Source organism: Aquarana catesbeiana, linkage group LG01 (assembly GCF_042186555.1).
Source record: "Aquarana catesbeiana isolate 2022-GZ linkage group LG01, ASM4218655v1, whole genome shotgun sequence".
Taxonomy (NCBI): domain Eukaryota; kingdom Metazoa; phylum Chordata; class Amphibia; order Anura; family Ranidae; genus Aquarana; species Aquarana catesbeiana.
Window position 1 is genome coordinate 432,367,974 of NC_133324.1, and position 24,379 is coordinate 432,392,352.

Genomic DNA, 24,379 nt, shown 5'->3' on the forward strand with positions numbered 1-24,379 from the left:
CATACATACATTCCAGATACAGATACAAGCAAATAAACAAAAGACACAAAACAAACAAAAAAAAAAAAACACGACTAGTTCAACATAAAGTCTCTCTCCCTCTCCCCTCTAAGCCCTTGTTTATTATGATCCACCTTCCATATCCAGGCCAAAATCAACTAGCCACCTTCTCCATATAGTCTCGAACTTCCCTGTGCAGCCTCGATTCAAAAACACATACTTCTCTTTTAACAAACTTTCCCTAATTTGTGTTCTCCAATCCTCCATTGATAGGGGGTATATCAAGATCCATTTCTGAGCTATTAACTTACGCGCCTGAAACAGGCTTCTTAATATGGTAATATAATTGCCATTCGAGATCCAAGATTGTTCCATCATGTTTATCAGACACAAACCAGGATCCAGTGGCAACTCTATTCCTAACAAGCTATTAATGGTCTCTATTACCCCCCGCCAATACCCGTGGAGTTTGGGACAATTCCATAACATATGAATGAGATTTGCGGGTCCGCCCTTACATGGAGGACAGATAGGGGTGTCCCTTAGTTTCCATTTGAATAATTTCTCAGGAGTATGATACACCCTATGCAAAATAAATAATTGTGTTAACTTTTGCGTGGTAGATAAAGATATGTCAGGAATTGTAGATAAGACCATTGATCATCTGATATTGGACCCAAATCCCATGCCCAATGAGCCCTTGATGGAATGACAACTGAATCTTGAAATTTGTTAAACAATACTCCATATAATCGTGATACAAGTCCTTTTTTATGTATCTTAGGATCTAATAACGAAACTTTTATTGACTTATTTAATTTTAATTCACAGGAACGGGACTGTGCTTTTATAGCATGCCTAAGCTGGATGTATTAAAAAAAAAAACTATTCTTTGGGATTTAATATTCTGCCATTATTTGAGTAAAGGATTTTAAACTGTGCGGCACAGTGGCGTAGTGGGTAGCACTCTCGCCTAGCAGTAAAAAGGGTCTCTGGTTCGAATCCCAACCACGACACTACCTGCCTGGAGTTTGCATGTTCTCCCTGTGCCTGTGTGGGTTTCCTCCATGTACTCTGGTTTCCTCCCACACTCCAAAGACATGCTGGTAGGTTAATTGGCTTCTGTCCAAAATTGGCCCTAGTATATGAATGTGAGTTGGGGACCTTGGTTTTTGGGCTCCTTGAGGGTAGGGATCGATGTGAGTGTGCGATGTATGTGTGGAGTGCTGCGTAAATTGACGGCGCTATATGGGTACCTCAAATAAATAATAATATAATAGCTGAGCATCTTAATGAGACACAATGTACAGGGATAGGGACAATTGTAGACATACACCCACACTCACTCAGGTTGAACTGGATGGACTGATGTCTTTATTCAATCTTACTAACTATGTAACTATGTAAAGTATCCTCCTGAAATAATTGCATCAAATACCTTAAGTGTTTTTGACATAAATCGAATCCTTCCAGTTTCCCCAATTCCTCATAGTTTGCATTTCCCCATATTGGGGTATGGGATATATTTATATATGTATTTTTCATTTCTTGCCATACTCTATGAAATAACTTGCCCGTCATAAACCCTTTTACCAATTGCAAATTCCCGGTCTCCAATAAGGCGACAAGTGAATAATCCCTACTTAACGGCAACAACAGGCCCTGTATAGAATCAGACTCCGATATTTCCGTCCAACCAGAAAATTGCTGTAATTGCGAGGCTAAAAAGTAACTTTTTATATGTGGAATTGCAAGCCCTCCTGCATTTTTAGCTAGCATTAGGGATGTTAGTTTTATGTGAGATTGTTTTTTCCACCAAGGTCTCGAAAAAGAGATTCTATCCTCCAGAACCAGTGCGATGTAATCCAAACAGGGGAATTATGAAGGATATAAAGTAGCTGTGGGATCCAGATAATCTTAACAAGATTTGCTCTGCCTACCACTGTCAGTGGGAGTTTACACCAGTTTCGACATTTATCCCGAAATTTAAGCAATAATGGTTTAAGACTTCAGTCAATAGAATCCTTCACATTTCTAGTAACCTCGATCCCCAAATATTTAAACATGTTGGATTTGGATTTGTGAGGCCTGGTCTGGCAGAAAAATTTCTATATCGTCCAATGGCAACAATGTTGATTTCTTCCAGTTGATCTGGAAGCCAGAGAATTTCCCAAATGCAGAAATTAGTGTCATTAGTTCTATTAATGAGCCTGAGGTATCCCCCCCCCCCAAAAAAAAAAAAAAATCAAAGCATCGCCTGCGTAAAGGGCAATTTTGTCCTCCCTGCCTGAACAACAGAACCCAGCTATCCCATCTGACTGTCTGATGGCGACAGCCAAAGGCTCTATTGCCAATGCAAACAGCATAGGAGAAAGAGGGCAGCCCTGTCTGGTTACTCTAGATAATGGAAAAAATGGGGACATTGTATTATTTATTCTCAACCTTGCCTTTGGATCCTTGTACAGCAATCTCAGTCAAGTTAAGATTCCTGGACCAATTCCAAAGGCGGACAATACAGTCCATAAATATTCCCATTCTACCATATCAAAAGCCTTCTGGGCATCTAAACACAATATGGCACTAGTGCCTCCGCTATCCCTAGGTAATTGCATGTTCAAGAAAAGTCTGCAAATATTTATTGAGGCTGCTCTAGTGGGGATAAACCCTGTTTGGTCCTTATGAACCAAAGTGTTAATATAAATAGTCTATTTGCAAGTACCCTGGCTAAAATCTTAACATCAGAGGTAAGTAGAGAAATAGGATGATAACAATCTGGTTTTAATGGGTCATTATCTGGTTTTAGATTTACAGTAATTATTGTTTCTTGTATTGATTTAGGGCGTTATATGCTTCATTTAACACTTCAAGGAGTTCTGGAAGCAAAATCTGGACATATTTTTTTGTAAATTTCAGGTACCCCAGTTCTTAATACCGTGTATTGCCCCCTTTAACATCAATGACAGCTTGAAGTCTTTTGTGGTATTTGTGGATGAGGCTCTTTATCTTCTCAGATGATAAAGCTGTCCATTCCTCTTGGCAAAAATCCTTCAGTTCCTGTAAATTCTTGGGCTGTCTTGCATGAACTGCACGTTTGAGATCTCCCCAGAGTGCCTCAATGATTTTGAGGTCAGGAGACTGAGACGGCCACTCCAGAACCTTTACTCTATTTTGCTGTAGCCAATGACAGGTCGACTTGGCCTTGTGTTTTGGATCATTGTCATGTTGGAATGTCCAAGTACGTCCCGTGTGCAGCTTCCTGGCTGATGAATGCAAACTTTCCTCCAGTATTTTTTGATAACATACTGCATTCATCTTGCCAACAATTTTGACAATATTTCCTGTGCCTTTGTAGCTCACACATGCCCAAAACATCAGTGATCCACCTCCGTACCTTTCATCATATGCCTTGTTGACTCCTCTCCAAATGTAGCGTTTATGATTGTGGCCAAAAAGCTAAAATTTTGGTCTCATCACTCTAAATGACTTTGTACCAGAAGGTTTGAGGCTTGTCTCTGTGCTGTTTGGTGTATTGTAAGCAGCACACTTTGTGGCATTTGCATAGTAATGGCTTTCTTCTGGTGACTCGACCATGCAGCCCATCTTTCTTCAAGTGCCTCCTTATTGTGCATCTTGAAACAGCCACACCACATGTTTTTAGAGAGTCCTGTATTTCACCTGAAGTTATTTATGGGTTTTTCTTTGCATCCCGAACAATTTTCCTGGCAGTTGTGGCTGAAATTTCAGTAGGACTACCTGACCGTGGTTTGGTTTCAACAGAACCCCTCATTTTCCACTTCTTGATTAGATTTTGAACACTGCCGATTGGCATTCTCAATTCCTTGGATATCTTTTTATATCCCTTTTCTGTTTTATACAGTTCAACTACCTTTTCCCACAGATCCTTTGACAATTCTTTTGCTTTCCCCATGATTCAGAATCCAGAAACATCAGTGCATCACTGGATGAAAGATTCAAGGGCCTGTCAGGAGTCCAGAAACTCACTGACCTTTTACACACACACTAATTACAAGCAAACAGATCACAGGTGAGGATGGTTACCTTGAATAGCCATTCAAACCCCTTTGTGTTAACTTGTGTGCATGTTATCAGGCCAAAATCACCAGGGTATGTAAACTTTTGATCAGGGTCATTTGGGTAGTTTTTGTAGTCATTATGATTTAAAAAGAGTAAACACAGTTGATTGATAATAAAAGGCTTTAGCCAAAACACTAACCATGAGTGAAAGAAATGTTTTTGTTTTATCATTCGTATTCTCTGAAAAATGGCCAAGAAATCATAAATTCTGCCAAGGTATGTAAACTTATGAGCAGAACTGTATATACTTGTGCAAAGGTATACTTGTATACTTACTGCTGATCTGGGGGGGCTTGTACAACTGTCGGTCGAAACACCCCTGTACGGGTATCAGTGCACTTTAAGGAGTTGTGTCTCCAGAATTTAGTCTGCAGGAGCTTACTTTTAGGTTGCTCTGAAGCAGCATAGAGGGTGCATGCTAATCCTGCAAAACTAGTATGGGGCCAAGTGCAGTTGGGTAGGTGCAGCATAGTATACATGCATGCAAACTTGTCGCATAAATGCATTCTTGCTAGCTGGCATAAACGCATGCTTGTTTAAACACGTTTGCGTAAACAGGTTTGCGTAAACACATATTTGCATAGATACATGTTGCATAAACAAATGTTGCATAAACAAATGTTGCATAGACACATTTGCATAGACACATGTTGCATAAATACATGTTTGCACAAACATATGTTGCATAAACCCATGCTTGCATAGACACATGTTGCATAGACACATGTATTGCATAGACACGTTTGTGTAAACGCATGTTGCATAGATACATGTTTGCATCGACACGTTTGCAACACATGTTTGCATACTTGCATAAATGCATATTGCATAAATGCTGGCATATTTTCATTTGTAAGGCATACATATGTGCTTATTTGCCTTGAACTGCGCACATACATGCATGAACTTAGACACCTACATAATGGCATACCTGGGTACCTATGTACTTACATAACTACAGGATTGCATGGGGATAGATCAACGTTGTTTTAGGCCTGCACCTGCATCTTTGGGGGACTGCATATGAGGTTTTGGCTAATATAGTTGCTACATTATTAACCTGTTATACCAGCTAAATTACTCCAGCAGGGAGAGGCAGCCGTGGGAGGCAGGTCCCCACCACTCTCAGATTCAATGATCTGACGGTATCCACATCTCCTGATGGACCAGTGGTGTCAGGTGCATCTGAGCCACTGTGGTGTTTTGCATTGCAGTGTTTCCTGACACATTCTTTTTTTGCCAGATGGATTGCGGCCCCATCACCCTGATCGTCGTTGATCGGAGCCCAAACAGGAATAAGCCTGGTTATTATTTGGATGGGATGCCTGGAAATACCAGGTGCGGTAAGCTTTTTCCCTCCTAAGTGAGGGAGGCATCTGAGGCTGCTGTGTTTTGAGAGTATCTCAGGCCAGAGGATTTTAGGGCAGTCTCTGAGGTGGTTTGCTCCGCCTTTATCCGACAGAAGCCTGATAGGATAAGTACACCTCTTGGGACCTTCTGGGTCTGCCACAGAGTTGCCAGTCTTATGCTTTGCATTAATTCTTGGGGCAGAAGTTATGGGCTCATTATTGTAAAATACTCGGCCGGTAGTGGTTACAAAACCAAATGGGGACATGAGGTCTATCTTAAGATCTCAACCCGCTGGACATCCTTCTGTTTAAGACTCTGTCTGTTCAATGATGACCTCTCTGCAAGAGGTAGATTTCGGAGTCCATAGTCATCAATGACGCAAATCTTCATGTGCCGCTTTTTTCCAGGGTCATTAAAAGGTTTCAGCAATTGCAGTGCCAGGTTGTCTTTTTTCATTTGCGACTCTGCTCTTCGGGCTTCCCTAGGGTTCACAAAAGCACCTAGCCCGTTGCTTGGCTTGCTGAAGACGCGGGGGGGGGGTTTCAATCTCAGTATACCTCAATCTTTGCTCAGGAAGCAGTCGGTCCCAGATTTTCCTTAGATACACTTCCTCCTGCAGAAATGTATCGAAGTCGAAGCTTGTTCCCTACGTCCAGTCCTACTCTAGGTCCTTTGTAGAGGATGAATCTCTGCCTGGAACATTAAGATGCATGCATTGGATTGCCGGAGGTGAAGAGCTCAAATTGGTGGTTTATGGTTCGGAATCTGGAGAAGGAGAAATTCTTCCTTTCAGGAGTTTGGAAGATAATAACCACTGATGCCAACCTCTCCAGTGTGTTTGAAGGTGGCTACAGTTCAGTGGACTTGGTCTCCACAGGAGAAAATACTGCCCATCAATATCTTGAAACTTTTGGCCAGTACACATTGCTCTGGATTATTGGATGAACCAGTTCTAGGATCAATCCGACAATGCCTTTACAGTGGTACATATCAACCACCAGGGCGGCACCAGGAGTCGTGCGGCTCAGGAAGGTGAACCACATTCTGTCTGGAGCACAGCAACAGGTGCAGTCTCTCTCGCCAGTACATATCCTAGGTACAGAAAAATGGAAGGGGGGGTTTTCCAGTCATCAGCGACTAATGCCAGGACCAGGTTGCGTCCGGGAAGAGAGTCCCACTCGCAATAGGGGTAGATGCACTGGTAACACCTTAGTTACCAGTTCTCCCTAATGGACGCCTTCCTTCTGTTTCAACTACTGCAGCATCTTTTGCAAAGAATCCGGGAGGTGGTAACACTGATAATAGTCATGAAGCTTGGAATGCTGAAGTATTTCTCCTTTGATTCTATTACACAGTGGGGGGGGTCTTCTGCCCTGTTTTAAGGCTAACCTCCTCCAGACGGCTCCATGGTCTGGAAGGAAGGCATTGTTCTGTGTTTGACTGTTTGTTTATGTACTTTAATTACCCCCTGGGGCTTCTCTGTGTCATTACACATATCAGTCCTCCTATTCAAGCTATCGGACCAATTCCTGCTGACCTTGTTTCAAGTCCTCATTTGCATGGCCAAGAGGACCTAATTGAAGACTAAAGTGTACTTTACAATTGACCAATAGGAAAGTGGTTGTTGGGGGTGGGGTGTTCAAACTGCTGTGTATAAAATTGTGTTGTGTGCATCCAATAAAAGTGAGATTCCTGTTTGAACTTACATACAGCCTGCCTGGTGTTTGTTCTGAGCTATCACAACTGGATTCGATCGGCACATAGCTGTAGTTCGAATCCCGGAGCATTGGATGACCGAACCATCAGATGTTGCGATCTGCAATCTGATTCTATAGCTGCAGAGGAGTGTCAGAAGAGTGGAATCGAGCGAGCAGGGGCTCGTTACATTGGTTGGCAGCCGTGGGATTTGCTCTCCAGTTACTGGGACACTCCAAACCAGCCTGCAGGAGAGCCACGCTGAAAGACTTACTTGAGAGCCGGGAGGGACCGGTGGGATTGTGCTTCCTTGTCGTGAACACATCCAAACCATCACCTGGATCCAAGGTCCAGATAGCAGGAGAGGAGAGGTACAGATACCAGCCACCATTGAAGAGGAATTCAGAAGGAGGTTGCGAGAGATGCAGATACAGCACAGAGGACCAGTATCAGAGCAGGTACTGCTGGGATGGTTTGATTCTATCCGCTGCGAACTCTGGAAGGAAGCGCTAGCCTGTGAGCAGCAAAACCAGGGAAAAGTCCTCCCCTCCATCCATGTAAGGTACTGGTCGCAGTATGAAGTGCGAATGCTGTTATTGGGGGAACAACCGAACCAGGAGTGGACAGCTGAGTTAAGCAGGCTGATCCGGGCAGAAATGCGGTTGGATGAGAGCTACAGAGCCCTCCAGTTGTATGTAGCCCAAGTGTGCCCGTGGACAGCGGATGACAGCCCCACGGAAGGCTTTGACTACGATAGCCTGGGATTGTTGTACTGGAGGCTGTCCAGGGACCCTGACTTTGGGAGTGATCAGGAGTGGCGTTTGGAGGAAATAATGGAGCACAGAGAGCAAAGACTGAATGTCTCGGAAGTGCACTGGGCACAGGAAGATTTGTAGTTTCTGGCCGTTCAGGAATGGGAGCTAGAGATCGCCTACAGACAGCTGCTAGACTCTGCTCAGCAGCAGGGTGGGGCTCCCTTTGCCTGGGACTATCAGGAAATACCAGTTGACAACTCTGAAATCCTAGCTGAAGAGTCGACAATGAGTAACAGTGTGCTTTGCCAACCTGCCCCCGCAGCTATGGACGCAGAGGTCTTATGGCGGATGGAGCAAGTGCTGACTGACCTTGATGAACCTGTTTCTGCACTGGATGATCTTGAATGGAGGAATGTACCTGTCCAGCAGAATGCCAGAGAATCGGCAGTGGAAAATCTGGAGATCGCTATCCCCAAAGCTAAAGTGCTGACAACAGGGCAGAGCTCTGCTAACCTCTGCCCAGCACTGATAGCATCTTCTGGGTTCCACGGACAGGAGATGGTGAACCTTTATTCCCCAGACACCAGTTGCAGAGACAGGGGATTTGATAGACTTTTCTGCTGAGGAAGAACAACCTGGTGAGCCTCCAGCAGAAGAAGAGCTGTTTTTAGGGCCAAACTTCACTGTGCTCTGCCCAGCACCAACAGCAGTATCTGTGGAGTGACAAGGAACTTCCCCAGCTGAAGCGCTGGTCACTGGACAGAGGTTCCAAGACCTCTGCCCCACATCTCTGGCAGTTCCGGAGGCTCAGGGTGAGAAGGAGGTGGTCACTTCCCAGCAGCAGATCAGGATAGAGGGGGAGAAGGGAGAGGAGGTGTTCTTCGTCCCTCCCCAACAGTTGGTCAGGGTGGAGGAAGCAGTCTTTCCTCCTCAGCAAAGATCCGTGCACCTGGGAGACAGTACCACAGACATATCGTCCCAACATCCAGATGAGGGAATGAAAAAGGAAGCAGCCGGCTCACCTCCCCAATGGCAGTTACACAGTTTGGGAGTGGAGGAAGCCAGCCTACTGCCCCAACGGTTAGCCAGAGTGGAGGATGTGGAGTCCCCAGCAGAAGTGCTGGCAAGAGGGCAGAGCGCTGCTGGCCTCTGCCCTCAACTAACAGAAGAGGGAGTTCCTGTGGTAACTAACTTCGGAGTAAATCCGTCTGGGGACTCCTCCTGTGTTATTCATCTGTCGACAAGGGAGAAATGTGACAGACCTAGCCGGGACAGAGGCTTTTGGAGGGGACTGAATGCTAGCCTCTTGCCGACTGATCGTGGGCCCTGGCATTTGGGGGAACGGTGCTCTTTGTGAGCTGTATGCCTGAGGACCCTTGAGGTGGTGTTACTTTGGATTCAGGTCCATATCCCCCAAAGAGACACAGACTCTGGGAACCCTGTATTTGCCATATTACAAAGAGTGACCGATTCATACTGTTGGAACCTTAAGACTACTTTTCCAACATCCTCGGGTTGACCAGTTCGGGGTTCCACTGTGGCTGTTGGACTGTTTTCCAGGGGGGAGTATTGTCATGAAGCTTGGAATGCTGAAGTATTTCTCCTTTGATTCTATTACACAGTGGGGGGGGGGGGGGGGGGTATTCTGCCCTGTTTTAAGGCTAACCTCCTCCAGATGGCTCCATGGTCTGGAAGGAAGGCATTGTTCTGTGTTTGACTGTTTGTTTATGTACTTTAATTACCCCCTGGGGCTTCTCTGTGTCATTACACATCAGTCCTTCTATTCAAGCTATCCGACCAATCCCTGCTGACCCTGTTTCAAGTCCTCATTTGCATGGCCAAGAGGACCTAATTGAAGACTAAAGTTTACTTTACAATTGACCAATAGGAAAGTGGTTGCTGGGGGCGGGGTGTTCAAACTGCTGTGTATAAAATTGTGTTGTGTGCTTCCAATAAAAGTGAGATTCCTGTTTGAACTTACATACAGCCTGCCTGGTGTTTGTTCTGAGCTATCACAACTGGATTCGATCGGCACATAGCTGTAGTTCGAATCCCAGAGCATTGGATGACCGAACCATCAGATGTTGCGATCTGCAATCTGATTCTATAGCTGCAGAGGAGTGTCAGGAGAGTGGAATCGAGCGAGCAGGGGCTCGTTACAATAGTGTTAACCGAATTAGCCCAGAAGGGCTTGGTACACTAACCTAGATAATCTTGCGGAGGCGCTCCTTGGACACTTGCAGTCCAGCCAGACCTAATGGTCTTGGGTCCTGTTATCTCCACACTTTTGAGCGCCTGGAAGCCACCTTCAGGAAGCTTCAATTATAGGACTTGGAGATATTTTATGCCTGGGGTGAAGCCAGGAAGTGGCACCTGCAGAAATATGTGAGTGGGAGCTTTTTTTCTTTCTCCAATCAGAAAGGGAAGTGAGATTGGCCTTAAGTACCATTAAGGGTCAGATTCGTCCCTATCCATTTTTTTCCAGAGGCTGTTGTTTCTCACTTCTTGATTCATACTTCATACAGGGTGTAACCTGAACAGTCCCAGCTGTCAGGCCACCCTTGTGTCCCTGGGACTTGAATTTGTTCTTTACTGTCCTTGGAGAGGCCACCTTTTGAACCAATTTAAGAAACTCTGTTAGTTCTTTGACTTGGAAGGTGGCTTCTCTGGTTCCTATCACTTCAGCAAGCGGAGTGTCAGAGCTGGCGACTCTTTCTTATTAGGAGCCGTTCTTGGTCTTGCATCATAAGATGATATTGCATTCTCATCCATCTTTATTGCCTAGAGTGGTTTCTAGTTTTCACTTGAATCAGGACAGCTTCTTGCCTTTATTTTTCTTCTAATCCACATTCGGCAGGAGAAAGATCGCTACATACTCTGGAGCTAGTTCAGGCGCTCAGGATTTACTTGAGTTGTTAGCGCATGTCAGGAATCCTGGTTGTGCTGCCAGAAGAGTCCAGAAAGGACAGACGGCATCCAGGTCAACTATTTGTCATTGGATCTGCCAGTTTATCATTTATAGCCTAAGGTTGGAAAGAGCAAAATCCAACCTTTTCTGGGGAGAGCTTCTCTACCAGATGTGTGGACGCATCTTGGGCTATCCACCATCAGGCATCAGTGGCTCAGGTTTGCAAGACCACTACTTGGTCTTTACCAGGTGAATGTCAAAACTGTGGGAGATACTGCCTTTGGCCTCAGTATATTACAAACAGCAAGATAGTTCCTTCTCTGGTGGCAGTTTTCTGGGATGGTGTCTCCCTCCCCTCAAGGGCATTGCTTTAGGACATACCAAACAGTTATGAATATAACCAGCTCTGTGTCCTGTGATGTACGATAAAGAAAATTGGATTTTTTCCTACATCTTACCTGTAAAATCCTTTTCTTGGAGTACATCACAGGACACAGAGGTCCCTCCCCTCATTATGGGAATTTATTGCTTGCTACAAAACTGAAGTACTTCCTGTTTAGGAGGGGATTATATAGGGGAGGACTTCCTGTTTGATTGATCTACCAGTGTCCATTCACCTATAGGTTGCCTATAACCCAAGTAGTTATGAATATAACCAGCTCTGTGTCCTGTGATGTACTCCAAGAAAAGGATTTTACAGGTAAGATGTAGGAAAAATCCAATTATTTCAAAGGGAATCTGCAATGTCAGAAATGTAGAAGTCTTCACTGGCGACTTGTTTTAACACCTGTAACTTATGAGCCATCACCTAAATCACCTAGTAACACTACATAGTAAATCACTGAACTGAGACAGAAAGCCAGTAAAGTCATAACTCCAAAAAGAGTTCTAGGTTAGTGACCAACTAACTGTTGGAGACAGAGGATGGAACAAAAACTTGAACATTGTTAAAAAAAAAAAAAAAAAAAAAAAAAACAGACTGGGCAATGGTTGCTTGCATATTTCAATGCAGACTGATTCCCTTTAAAACCAAATGTTGATATTTTTCGTTTGTGGGATTCCTAAATGTGGTGTACAGCAGAACATATAGTATATGTAGGATATTTTCAGTATTTGCAAGAAGTTTCAGCTACTTCTTTCTCCCATTTCTCCAGTTCAAAGTCATCTGTGTATATCAGATTCACACCAGAAAGAGCAGCTCTTGAGCCCATATTTGGAGATGTCACCTTTCATTTAGAAACCCAAAATGGATAACACATTCACTCTGATAGGGAGCATGTGTAAGAAAATGCACATTTTACTAGGTAAAATATGTTCCATAAAATTTCAAGGTCTGTTCTACTAAAATACTATTTAAAAAAAATATATATTTTTTACTCTGAAAACAAAGTCTTAAAGGATAATTTCACCTTTTTTTTTTAGGGTGGAACCTGTAACATGAAGTAGATATTTGCCAGCACACCATGGATCGACAAAAAGTAGGGTCCAAACTGATTATTTATTGCATGATCACAATGCTTCGGCGGCCGTGTTTCTTTCTACTCACTCACGCTCTTCACGTTCACTTTTCTTCTCCATTCCCCTTGTTCTTGATCAGACGCAACCTGCATAGATGGGCAGGGTCTGCCAACGTCACACGTTTCCATGACATCGGCGGCCCCAGCTCTGCAGCGTCCCTCGTTGCTTAGTTACCACTGGCGCATGCGCAGCCGGCGATCATTGTTGTGATCCAAGCCGACCTGCAACTATTGATCCCTGCACTGGCGCTGATCTGTGTCTAGATCGTGCGCTGTATACAGATGGGCAGGGTCCGCTGACATCACACATTTCCATGACATCGGTGGCCCCAGCACTGCGGCGTCCCCCGTTGCTCAGTTACCACTGACGCATGAGCGGCCGGTGATCGCTTTTGTGATCCAAGCCGACCTGCAACTATTGATCCCCGCACTGGCACTGATCTATATCCAGATCGTGTGCTGTATACAGATGCTCTCTAGCAATAGGTCCGTTCTCACAGTCACTAAGGATCCACATTATCATCATGTCCATCTTGACAACACACAGGTCAGTAATAGTATGTTATTTGGCAACCCCCTTTTCTCATATGTTTTTCTTAAATCTGTGTTATTGTGCTCATCTTCCTAAGCCATTGGCGGGACTTGTGACGTCATACCTGTTAAGGGGTGGGTGGAGCTTTGTTTTTTTGCTCTTTTCTGATTGGTTAATGGTTATTTAAATGCTTTTCACTGTTACCCCACGTTTATCACATGCCTGATGAAAGGGTCCTGCGTGACTCCAAAACGTTTGCACTGTCCTTGTGTTGTGATCATGCAATAAATAATCCGTTTGGGCGCTACTTTGTGTCGATCCATGGTGTGGTGGCAAATATCTACTTTGTGACTTGAACCAGTATCTAGCTGGTTGTTGCTGCAGCACGCAAACTTTGAGAGCTTATCCAGGAACGTGTGCGATGGGAATATGAGATAGAATCTGTAACACGTTGCTGTGGTAGTTCATCGATTCTTCCTGTCAGATTGTATTTGCTTGCCCGTATTGGATGTCCACACACAGATACACTGACAGATCTGCAGGTGACCTGCGGTGATCTACTGATCGCTGGTGAAATCCTTTACAGGCTCCAAAAAACAAATAAATGAAAATTTTTTTGTTTGTAAAAAAATGTGCATTTTTTTTGTTTTTTTTAGAAAAATATACTAAAAGAACTTATCTTTTAAATCATAGGATAAAATATGTGCGGCAGACGACTATGCCACCTCTTTGCATCTGCCACTAATGCTATCTTTTATCAACTGGATCTGGAGGATTTCTTTGCAAATACCCCGTATTTATCGGCGTATAACACGCACTTTTTTCCCCTAAAAACAGAGGGTAAATCGTGCCTGCGTGTAATACGCCGATATTTTTTTTTTTTCCCAATGGGGGGGCGGGGATCGGGCGGTCTGCCTCATTGGGAGGGTGTCGGGCTGGCCGCCCCGCCCTTCCTGGCCCTGGTTCAATAAATAACACTGCCAGCCCCCTCCCACACACCGCCCCCCACCACGTCACCCCCAATGCCTGTACCTGTAAACAAGAGCCTAAGCAACGCCACTCGTTTTGGCCACTCTCCTCCTCCCGCTCCACCTCCTCCTCGATTGTAGATTTTGATTGGAGGAGGCGGCTTCTGTATGCCTCAATTGAGCTTTCTCGTGGACGCGGTCATGTGACTCTCCTCTGCTCATTGATGGTCACATGACCGCTCTCCTCCCGCTCCGCCTCCTCGATTGTAGCTTTTGATTGGAGGCGGAGAGCGGTCATGTGACCATCAATGAAACAGAAGAGGAGAGTCACATGACTGGCTCCACGAGAGACCAGCGTTAATTGAGGCACACAGAAGCCCCCATCCACAATTAGCGTGACACAGGAGGAGCTTCTCAACCCCTAAAGGTATGATGGCAGCGCTGTCCCAGGAGGCTTGTACTGTGCAGGGATGCTGTGTGCTGTGCAGGGATGCTGTGTAGGGATGCTGTGTGCTGTGCAGGGGGTCCATGTGCTGTGCAAAGTTACTTTTAATGAAAAGTCCCTCTTAAATCAGGGTGCGTGTTATACGCAGATAAATACGGTACTTTGTCTAATTGGCATGTTCATATATTTGTTTCACAGTTACAAACTTTTAATTTCTCAAAATATACCATGTTGTAGTCTGCAAGCTGTCCCTGTTGTTCCTTAATTTCATGAGCAAGCTCTTCGGCTCTAAGGACAGAACAAATATTTACAATCAGACATTTACAAAGACAAGTTTAAATATACAGCAGCCAAGTAAAGCAAACGGCTTGAACTTATGTGAAACGAGGACAACAGCTAGCAAGATAAAATATATGAAGCGTTGCACTATATTATCCATAAAAGTATGAGCACTTTTGGGCAAAACAACAAAAGCAAAGGAGGATAACTATAATGGTAATGTAAATGACTGTAGACTTTCAAGGAACAATGCCTTCTTTGTCAGGCTGATTACAAAACGCAGAAGAGATGTAATTTTTAAAGTGAAAGTATATTTTGCCCATGTAAAGAAATAGTAACAGGTAACTGAAATGCCACATACCAGCACATACAGTATCTCACAAAAAGTGAGTACACCCCTCACATTGTAAATATTTTATTATATCTTTTCTTGTGACAACACTGAAGAAAGGACACTTTGCTACAATGTAAAGTAGTGAGTGCACAGCTTGTATAACAGTGTACATTGGCTGTCCCCTCAGAATAACACAGCTATTAATGTCTAAACCACTGGCAACAAAAGCGAGTACACCCCTAAGTAAAAATGTCCAAATTGGGCCCAAAGTGTCAATATTTTGTGTGTCCACCATTATTTTCCAGCACTGCCTTAAAGTGGTTGTAAAACCCTAGAAAAAAATAAAAATAAAACCTGAAAGACAAAAGGCATAATGAGCTAGTATGCATTGCATACTAGCTCATTATGAAATCCTTACCTTAGAACGAAGCTGTTGCCGGGATCTCCATACACCGCTGTGATGGGCGACATGTCTCTGGAATGTTACTTCCAGATTCGCAGGCTCTGGCGCTGTGATTTGCTGGAGCTGCGATGACATCACTCCCGCACATGTGCGCGGGAGCTGAAAGTAACGCTACAGTAGCTGAACAAACGCCACGTACGAGCCGCCGGCACATGAGTATACACTGAATATCTCCTAAACTGTTTAGGAGAAATTCACAGGACCTAAAGGTAAGCCTTATTACAGGCTTACCTGTAGGCAAAAGTGGTTGTAAAGGATTTACAACCACTTTAACCCCCTTGGGCATGGAGTTCACCAGAGCTTCACAGGTTGCCACCGGAGTCCTCTTCCACTCCTCCATGATGACATCACGGAGCTGGTGGATGTTAGAGACCTTGCGCACCTCCACCTTCTGTATGAGGATGCCCCACAGATGCTCAATAGGGTTTAGTTCTGGAGACATGCTCGGCCAGTCCATCACCTTTACCCTCAGCTTCTTTAGCAAGGCAGTGGTAGTCTTGGAGGTGTGTTTGGGGTCATTATGTTGGAATACTGCCCTGCGGCCCAGTCTCTGAAGGGAGGGGATCATGCTCTGCTTCAGTATGTCACAGTACATGTTGGCATTCATGGTTCCCTCAATGAACTGTAGCTCCCCAGTGCCGGCAGCACTTATGCTGCCCCAGACCATGACACTCCCACCACCATGCTTGACTGTAGGCAAGACACACTTGTCTTTGTACTCCTCACCTGGTTGCCACCACACACGCTTGACACCATCTAAACCAAATAAGTTTATCTTGGTCTCATCAGACCACAGGACAAGGTTCCAATATTCCATGTCCTTAGTCTGCTTGTCTTCAGCAAACTGTTTGCGGGCTTTCTTGTGCATCATCTTTAGAAGAGGCCTCCTTTTGGAACAATAGCCATGCAGATCAATTTGATACATTGTGCAGTGTATTGTCTGAGCACTGACAGGCTGACCCCCCACCCCTTCAACCGCTGCAGCAATGTTGGCAGCACTCATACATCTATTTCCCACAGACAACCTCTGGATATGACGCTGTGCATGTGCACTCAACTTCTTTGGTCAACCATGGCGAGGCCTGTTCTGAGTGGAACCTGTCCTGTTAAACCGCTATATGGTCTTGACCACCGTGCTGCAGCTCAGTTTCAGGGTCTTGGCAATCTTCTCATAGCCTAGGCCATCTTTATGTAGAGCAACTTTTTTTTAGATCCTCAGAGAGTTCTTTGCCATAAGGTGCCATGTTAACCTTCCAGTGACCAGTATGAGAAAGCGAGACCAAATTTAACACACCTGCTCCCCATTCACACCTGAGACCTTGTAACACTAACAAGTCACTTGACAACGGGGAGGGAAAATGGCTTATCCCCGTACACACGGTCGGACTTTGTTCGGACATTCCGACAACAAAATCCTAGGATTTTTTCCGACGGATGTTGGCTCAAACTTGTCTTGCATACACATGGTCACACAAAGTTGTCGGAAAATCCGATTGTTCTGAACGCGGTGACGTAAAACACGTACGTCGGGACTATAAACGGGGCAGTGGCCAATAGCTTTCATCTCTTTATTTATTCTGAGCATGCATGGCACTTTGTCCGTCGGATTTGTGTACACACGATCGGAATTTCCGAACAACGGATTTTGTTGTCGGAAAATTTTATATCCTGCTCTCAAACTTTGTGTGTCGGAAAATCCGATGGAAAATGTGTGATGGAGCCTACACACGGTCGGAATTTCCGACAACAGGGTCCTATCACACATTTTCCATCGGAAAATCTGACCGTGTGTACGGGGCATAACTGTGCACAATTTGGACATTTTCACTTAGGGGTGTACTCACTTTTGTTGCTAGCGGTTTAGACATTAATGGCTGTGTGTTGAGTTATTTTGAGGGGACAGCAAATTTACACTGTTATACAAGCTGTGCACTCACTATTTTATATTGTAGTAAAGTGTAATTTCATCAGTGTTGTCACAATGGTGTGGGGCACTATTCCTTCCCCCTGACACCACCAATGATGGGGCACTATTCCTCCCACTGATACCAATGATGGGGCATTCTTTAATCTCATTGACACCAACAATGGGGCACTATTCTTCCCACTGGCACCAATGATGGGCACTATTCCTCCCACTGACACCAACTGCAATGCCCTATTCCTCCCGCTGACACCATTTGCTACTCACAATGTCCGAAGGACAGTAAATTGGCCCTTTGTTCAGAAAGTTTGGAGACCCCTGGTATAGTGACTCATGGCAGTGCTAGTGCTTGGCAATTGGCCCCCCAAGGAACCACAGACTCGGTTCCCACTGGGCTTCATCTCTTAGGTGAAGGAATGTTGGGATAGAAAGTATAAGATGCTGTGGGAGCCAGCTTGAAATTTAGGCCCCATGAACCCAGGACATGTATTTAACTCTCCTAGAAGACAGCAGCGTTTTTTGCAGAAAAAAAAGCGTGACTCTTGTTAAAGTGTCTAAAAGCTTTTTTTTTTTTTTTTTTTTTTTTTTTTTTTTAGGAGCTTTTACAGGCGTCAAGCTCTTGGTTAAGGCCTCATGCACATGCAGTCTTTTTTACAGTTTAAAAAAGCCTCTCCGTGTTATTCTATGTTTCCATGCACACATAGGCTTAGGAGCTGTAAGTGGCATATGTGTTTTCAAGCTGCAAAAAAACCCAGGTCCAGTGCGTTCTGGAACAGCAGCGTTACAGCTGTAAAAAACGCTTGACGCTGCTAAACACGTGTTAACGCTGTATACAGCGTTAAGCCACGGCAAGCGTTTTTAAGCTGTAGTAACTGGATTTAGGAGAGTAAAATAGAAGAGGGCAGAGAAACACTGCTTAACGCCAATGCAAAGCGATACTAAAAGCGGGTTTTTACAGACACTTTTTCTTGACGCCCTATGTACATGAGAAACTGGACTATATAACTATTCAAATTGACACTTTAGACCATTTTTAATTTACACTGGTTTTTGTTCTCTCTATACGCAATTACCTGCATCAGTTTCACTGGCTTATGACTGGATTGCAAGACTTTTAGCTATTAGAAAGCGGACTTGCATTCATAAGCATCCATAAAAATGATGTACAGCGCTGCGTTTAAACCAAAAAGAGAAGGTAGGATAGCAGCCAACACACCTATAGACTTAGGCAAAAGATAACATCAAAAGAAATATAAAAGTGTAGCGCTATATTACACATCCATGAACGTGTGTATCACATTACATTAGTGCTTATATAAAGTGAATGTATATAACCAAAAAATATGGATAATATCAGATAATAATACAATTAAGCAGTGTTGACCACCGAGAAAAATTATATAAAGCAGTGAAAAATACCTTATTAGCAAATACTGTATTTATTGGCATATAACACTCACTTTTTTACCATGAAAATCGGGTGCAAATAGCGTGTGCGTGTTATACGCCAATACTTCAATTTTAGATGCCTCGGAGGGGACAAGGAGGGGGGCCGGACGAGCGCTGTCAGATTACATACAGCGAGAATCTCCTGTTTACTTGGCAGCCTCTGTAATAGGAAGTCCTGTCTCCTGGGCCGCCATTGGACCACTGTTCTGTCTATCATAGGACATTCTCACTGTATGTAATCTGTCAGCACTCGTCCCGCCCCCTCCCTGTCCCCTCTAGGCTGCAGGTGGACGTCAATCAGGCTGCACTGTTGGCAATGGTGATGCTGCTGCATTGAAGGCAATCGTGAGGCTGTATTGATGTGGATTGATGAGGCTGCAGATGGGCACTGACCCTTATTTTGCTCCAAAGTTCCTTATTTAAAATTTTAGTTTTTTTCCTGAAACTTCCCTCTTAAAATGAATGTGCGTGTTATACGCCTGTGCGTGTTATACGCCGATAAATACGGTATACCAGTGACTAGTAATAAAGTGCTCGTGCTGGTTCTATAAACTAAACACAAAAATTATAAAACATAACAGTCCATTTTAAAATTGTGAAAAAAAATTTCCTTATGGTGGAGAGAACATCACAAGAAAAGTCTGTGGGGGTAATAAATGGCCAGAGATGGAAAAAAACTCCCAAATGCACAGATGAATGATTTCACCAGATCTAGCGGATACGTGGAAAATAAGAAGACCACAAACGTGCAGAGGTTTTACATCATTGCCGGGGCCATCACCAGGAGTAGAGGAGGCTTACCAGAGCAATATGACCTGAAATAGCGTACGCCAGACAAGTCGGAAAGGCTTAATATCACGCAGTTGTGAAGGGGTACGTCTGGTCAGATGTCATCAGCATGAAATGGAGACAAAGGAAACAGCACGACTTCCTCACCCATGGACAATCCAGTATAAGCCAAACGTGTTAAGCAAAGAAAACTCACATAGCGTGATAACGTTTCAAAACACTAATTTATTAAAATATTAAAAAACAAACTCACATTTTGAAGATCAAGAATAAGCTCAAATATCATATAGCGGCGATCGTGAGGGGTCCACCCGACATGTTTCAGCTAAGGAGTCGTCATCTGGGGTATGGACCACCCTCACCTCACCGCTCTATAAAGAAGAAATTACCCCCACTGGGAGTGTCTCCATACCGGAAGTGCAAAGAATGAGAATCACTTCCAGTTTTGAGGGTCATATGGTAAATGGTTTAATAACTATAATATGACCATTTATAAGGCAAGGATCTAAATACCACATATAATAAAGAAATAAAGCTGTACACTTAGAAACAGGGAGTATTATAAACTAGATAAACTAGATAAGCTATGTTCTGGATCGGTCCGTCTAACAGGAAACGGCCAGAGCACAAACCAAGCCTCACTTTCAATAGTAAGGAGGCACTTCCTGTAAGGGCACTGAGATGAGCCAAAAGGCGCTTCCTGTGTGGGCACAACGGTATACGTCATGTCCATAAGCCGTCGTGACGTCACATCACACATCGCGGCGGCGTCGATGCTCTCCAGCTTGCTACCCAAGCCTCACTTCCATATCAACGGCGTTTCCTCATCTCATAAAGAGGGGAAAGTGCTGCTGCGCTCCACAGGGTGGAACCAAGCCTCAGTCTAAGGCAGGCTACAACCAGTTGAGTGTCAGCAAAGAAGGACTATAGCTAAATAGATTAAAAAAAGGACACTTTTGATGATTATAGGAAGTATAAAAAATATAAAAAAATATAAAAAAAATAATAGAAACGGTACAAAAGGCTAATGTCCGAAATACCATGGCTTTTAAAAGGGTAAGGTGATACAGAGGTATCTTTTAAACATCAATTGATGTTAATATTAAATTAATAAATCGAAATACTGGAATGACACTGCCAATGGGGGGCATCAAATACATACATGTCCAAAAATATATACCACACATTAAGATAGGGAAAGGTAACCCTTAACTCCATATAATATATCAAATCGGCCAAAAATGAATTAAGATAGTAAAGATATATCAATGCTGTATAATAATTAAATTATAAAGGGGAGATCATAATTAAACTTAAGCTTGATTGACAAAAGAGTTAATGTCCCACTCCACGTTAATACCCTGCGGAAAGTGGAACCTCAACTCATCATATCCAATATGTCTCTAAACGCGAGACACCCCTAAGAGTCGACCCACCCCGCCAATGGGGCATGTACCTATCAATGATGAGGAACTGGGTCCTCGCAGGGTTCCGATCATGTACTTCCCTATAGTGCCTAGGGTCAGTGTGTTTAGTGCTGCTCAAATTGTTATCGAATGTTTCCCACTCTGGTGACCTCATCATGGCCACTGCGGACGTCGCGTCCCTTTATACCTGCATTCCACACTGTAATGGTGTGGATGCGGTTCATCATTTTCTAAATAGGGACGCCTCCCTTGCTTCACCCCAGATAGACTTTATCATTGATTTAATTGAGTTCGCAATGCAACACAATTATTTCTGGTTCGATGGTAGATTCTATCGCCAACATAAAGGGGTGGCTATGGGAGCAAAATTTGCTCCCAGCCTGGCCAACCTGTTCATGGCCAAGTGGGAGGAGGATGTCGTCTATGCCATGGAGAACCCACACCTTCTGTTGTGGGCCCGGTACATAGACGACATCCTCCTCCTGTGGACAGGTAGCCATGATGGTTTGGTCGATTTCTTTACAACCTTGAATAACAACGATAGGGGCATTGCCTTATCTTTCGAAACTAGTACCACCTCCATTCACTTTCTAGATCTTGATATTAAAAGAAGTGAACATACATTTACATTCAGCACCTGCTTTAAATCCACCGACAGGAACGGGTACATATCGACCGATAGTTGCCATCACAGTTCCTGGATTCGATCGGTACCTAAGAGTCAGTTTTTACGATTACGTAGGAACTGTACTGACCTTGACACTTTCAGGGTTCAGGCCGTAACACTGAAAGATAGGTTTTTGGAGAAGGGCTATGACTCAGTGGACCTTGACAAAGAGGTTGAAAATGCTTGTGCAATGGATCGTCAGATATTATTGGGAGGACAGACCTCGACAATCAAATGACGAATTTAAATGGTCTTTTCTGACGTCTTTTTCCATGCAGCACAAACATGTTAAGAAAATCTTTGAAAACTACTGGGATGTTCTAAAAACAGACAAAATTCTGGGACCTTTGTTGTCCAGAACCCCTAAGGTGGTTTTCAGGGGTGTCCCTTCTCTTCGTAATAGACAGGCACCTAATGTTATTAATCCACCAGTGAGACCAACCTTTTTTCATGATTTGATTGGATTTTATCCTTGTAAAAAATGTTTGGTCTGCCAGTTTAACACCTGTGGCAGAAAGGCCAGTCATAGTTTTTCGTCTACTATAACCGGCCGTACATACAAGATTAAACAATTCTGTACGCGTGCCACCACTGGAATAGTTTACCTCCTGACTTGCCCCTGTGGCAAGCAATATGTTGGCCGGACCATTAGATCTTTCACTATACGTGTCTCGGAACATATAAATCTCATCAAAGCGGGCAGCATTAAATACACTGTCCCTAGGCACTATAGGGAAGTACATGATCGGAACCCTGCGGGGACCCAGTTCCTCATCATTGATAGGTATATGTCCCCTTGGCGGGGTGGGTCGACTCTTAGGGGTGTCTCGCGTTTAGAGACATATTGGATATATGAGTTGAGGTCCCACTTTCCGCAGGGTATTAACGTGGAGTGGGACATTAACTCTTTTATCAATCAAGCTTAAGTTTAATTATGATCTCCCCTTTATAATTTAATTATTATACAGCACTGATATATCTTTACTATCTTAATTCATTTTTGGCCGATTTGATATATTATATGGAGTTAAGGGTTACCTTTCCCTATCTCAATGTGTGGTATATATTTTTGGACATGTATTTGATGCCCCCCATTGGAAGTGTCATTCCAGTATTTCGATTTATTAGTTTAATATTAACATCAATTGATGTTTAAAAGATACCTCTGTATCACCTTACCCTTTTAAAAGCCATGGTATTTCGGGCATTAGCCTTTTGTACCGTTTCTATTATTTTTTAATATTTTTTATACTTCCTATAATCATCAAAAGTGTTCTTTTTTAATCTATTAACTATAGTCCTTCTTTGCTGACACTCAGCTGGTTGTAGCCTGCCCCAGACTGAGGCTCGGTTCCACCCTGTGGAGCGCAGCAGCGCTTTCCCCTCTTTATGAGATGAGGAAACGCCGTTGATATGGAAGTGAGGCTTGGGTAGCAAGCTGGAGAGCATGACTTCCGGACATGACGTATACCGTTGTGCCCACACAGGAAGAGCCTTCTGGCTCATCTCAGTGCCCTTACAGGAAGTGCCTCCTTACTATTGAAAGTGAGGCTTGGTTTGTGCTCTGGCCGTTTCCTGTTAGACGGACCGATCCAGAACATAGCTTATCTAGTTTATAATACTCCCTGTTTCTAAGGGTACAGCTTTATTTCTGTTATATGTGGTATTTAGATCCTTGCCTTATAAATGGTCATATTATAGTTATTAAACCATTTACCATATGACCCTCAAAACCGGAAGTGATTCTCATTCTTTGCACTTCCGGTATGGAGACACTCCCAGTGGGGGTCATTTCTTCTTTATAGAGCGGTGAGGTGAGGGTGGTCCATACCCCAGATGACGGCTCCTTAGCTGAAACATGTCGGGTGGACCCCTCACGATCGCCGCTATATGATATTTGAGCTTATTCTTGATCTTCAAAATGTGAGTTTGTTTTTTAATATTTTAATAAATTAGTGTTTTGAAACGTTATCACGCTATGTGAGTTTTCTTTGCTCAACACGTTTGGCTTATACTGGATTGTCCATGAGTGAGGAAGTCGTGCTGTTTCCTTTGTCTCCATTTCATGCTGATGACATCTGATCAGACGTACCCTTTCACAACTGTGTGATATTAAGCCTTTCCGACTTGTCTGGCGTACGCCATTTCAGGTCATATTGCTCTGGTAAGCCTCCTCTACTCCTGGTGATGGCCCCGGCACTGATGTAAAACCTCTGCACGTTTGTGGTCTTCTTATTTTCCACGTATCCGCTAGATCTGGTGAAATCATTCATCTGTGCATTTGGGAGTTTTTTTCCATTTCTGGCCATTTATTACCCCCACAGACTTTTCTTGTGATGTTCTCTCCACCATAAGGAAAATTTTTTTTCACAATTTTAAAATGGACTGTTATGGTTTATAGTTTTTGTGTTTAGTTTAGAAAACCAGCACGAGCACTTTATTACTAGTCACTGGTATATTTGCTAATAAGGTATTTTTCACTGCTTTATATAATTTTTCTCGGTGGTCAACACTGCTTAATTGTATAATTATCTGATATTATCCATATTTTTTGGTTATATACATTCACTTTATATAAGCACTTATGTAATGTGATACACACGTTCATGGATGTGTAATATAGCGCTACACTTTTTTATATATTTTTTGATTCATAAGCATCCCCCTTTTTTACCTTTTGATTTATATCTCTACAGGATCCAACTGATTATATCCTGGACTCCTGGTGTATTATACTGTTGTACCAATTCTCACTAGCACTTTCTAAGTCATTGTAACGGGA

General features: G+C 43.6%; 1 protein-coding gene across 1 annotated transcript in view; it reads right to left on the reverse strand.

Moving 5' to 3' along the window:
* Positions 1–24,379, reverse strand: part of IFT74 (intraflagellar transport 74) — a 188,517-nt gene that overhangs the window by 146,152 nt on the left and 17,986 nt on the right. Inside the window, exon 6 of the mRNA XM_073635941.1 lies at positions 14,493–14,553. Coding sequence (XP_073492042.1) covers positions 14,493–14,553 — 61 coding nt within the window. The remainder of the gene's footprint in view (positions 1–14,492; positions 14,554–24,379) is intronic.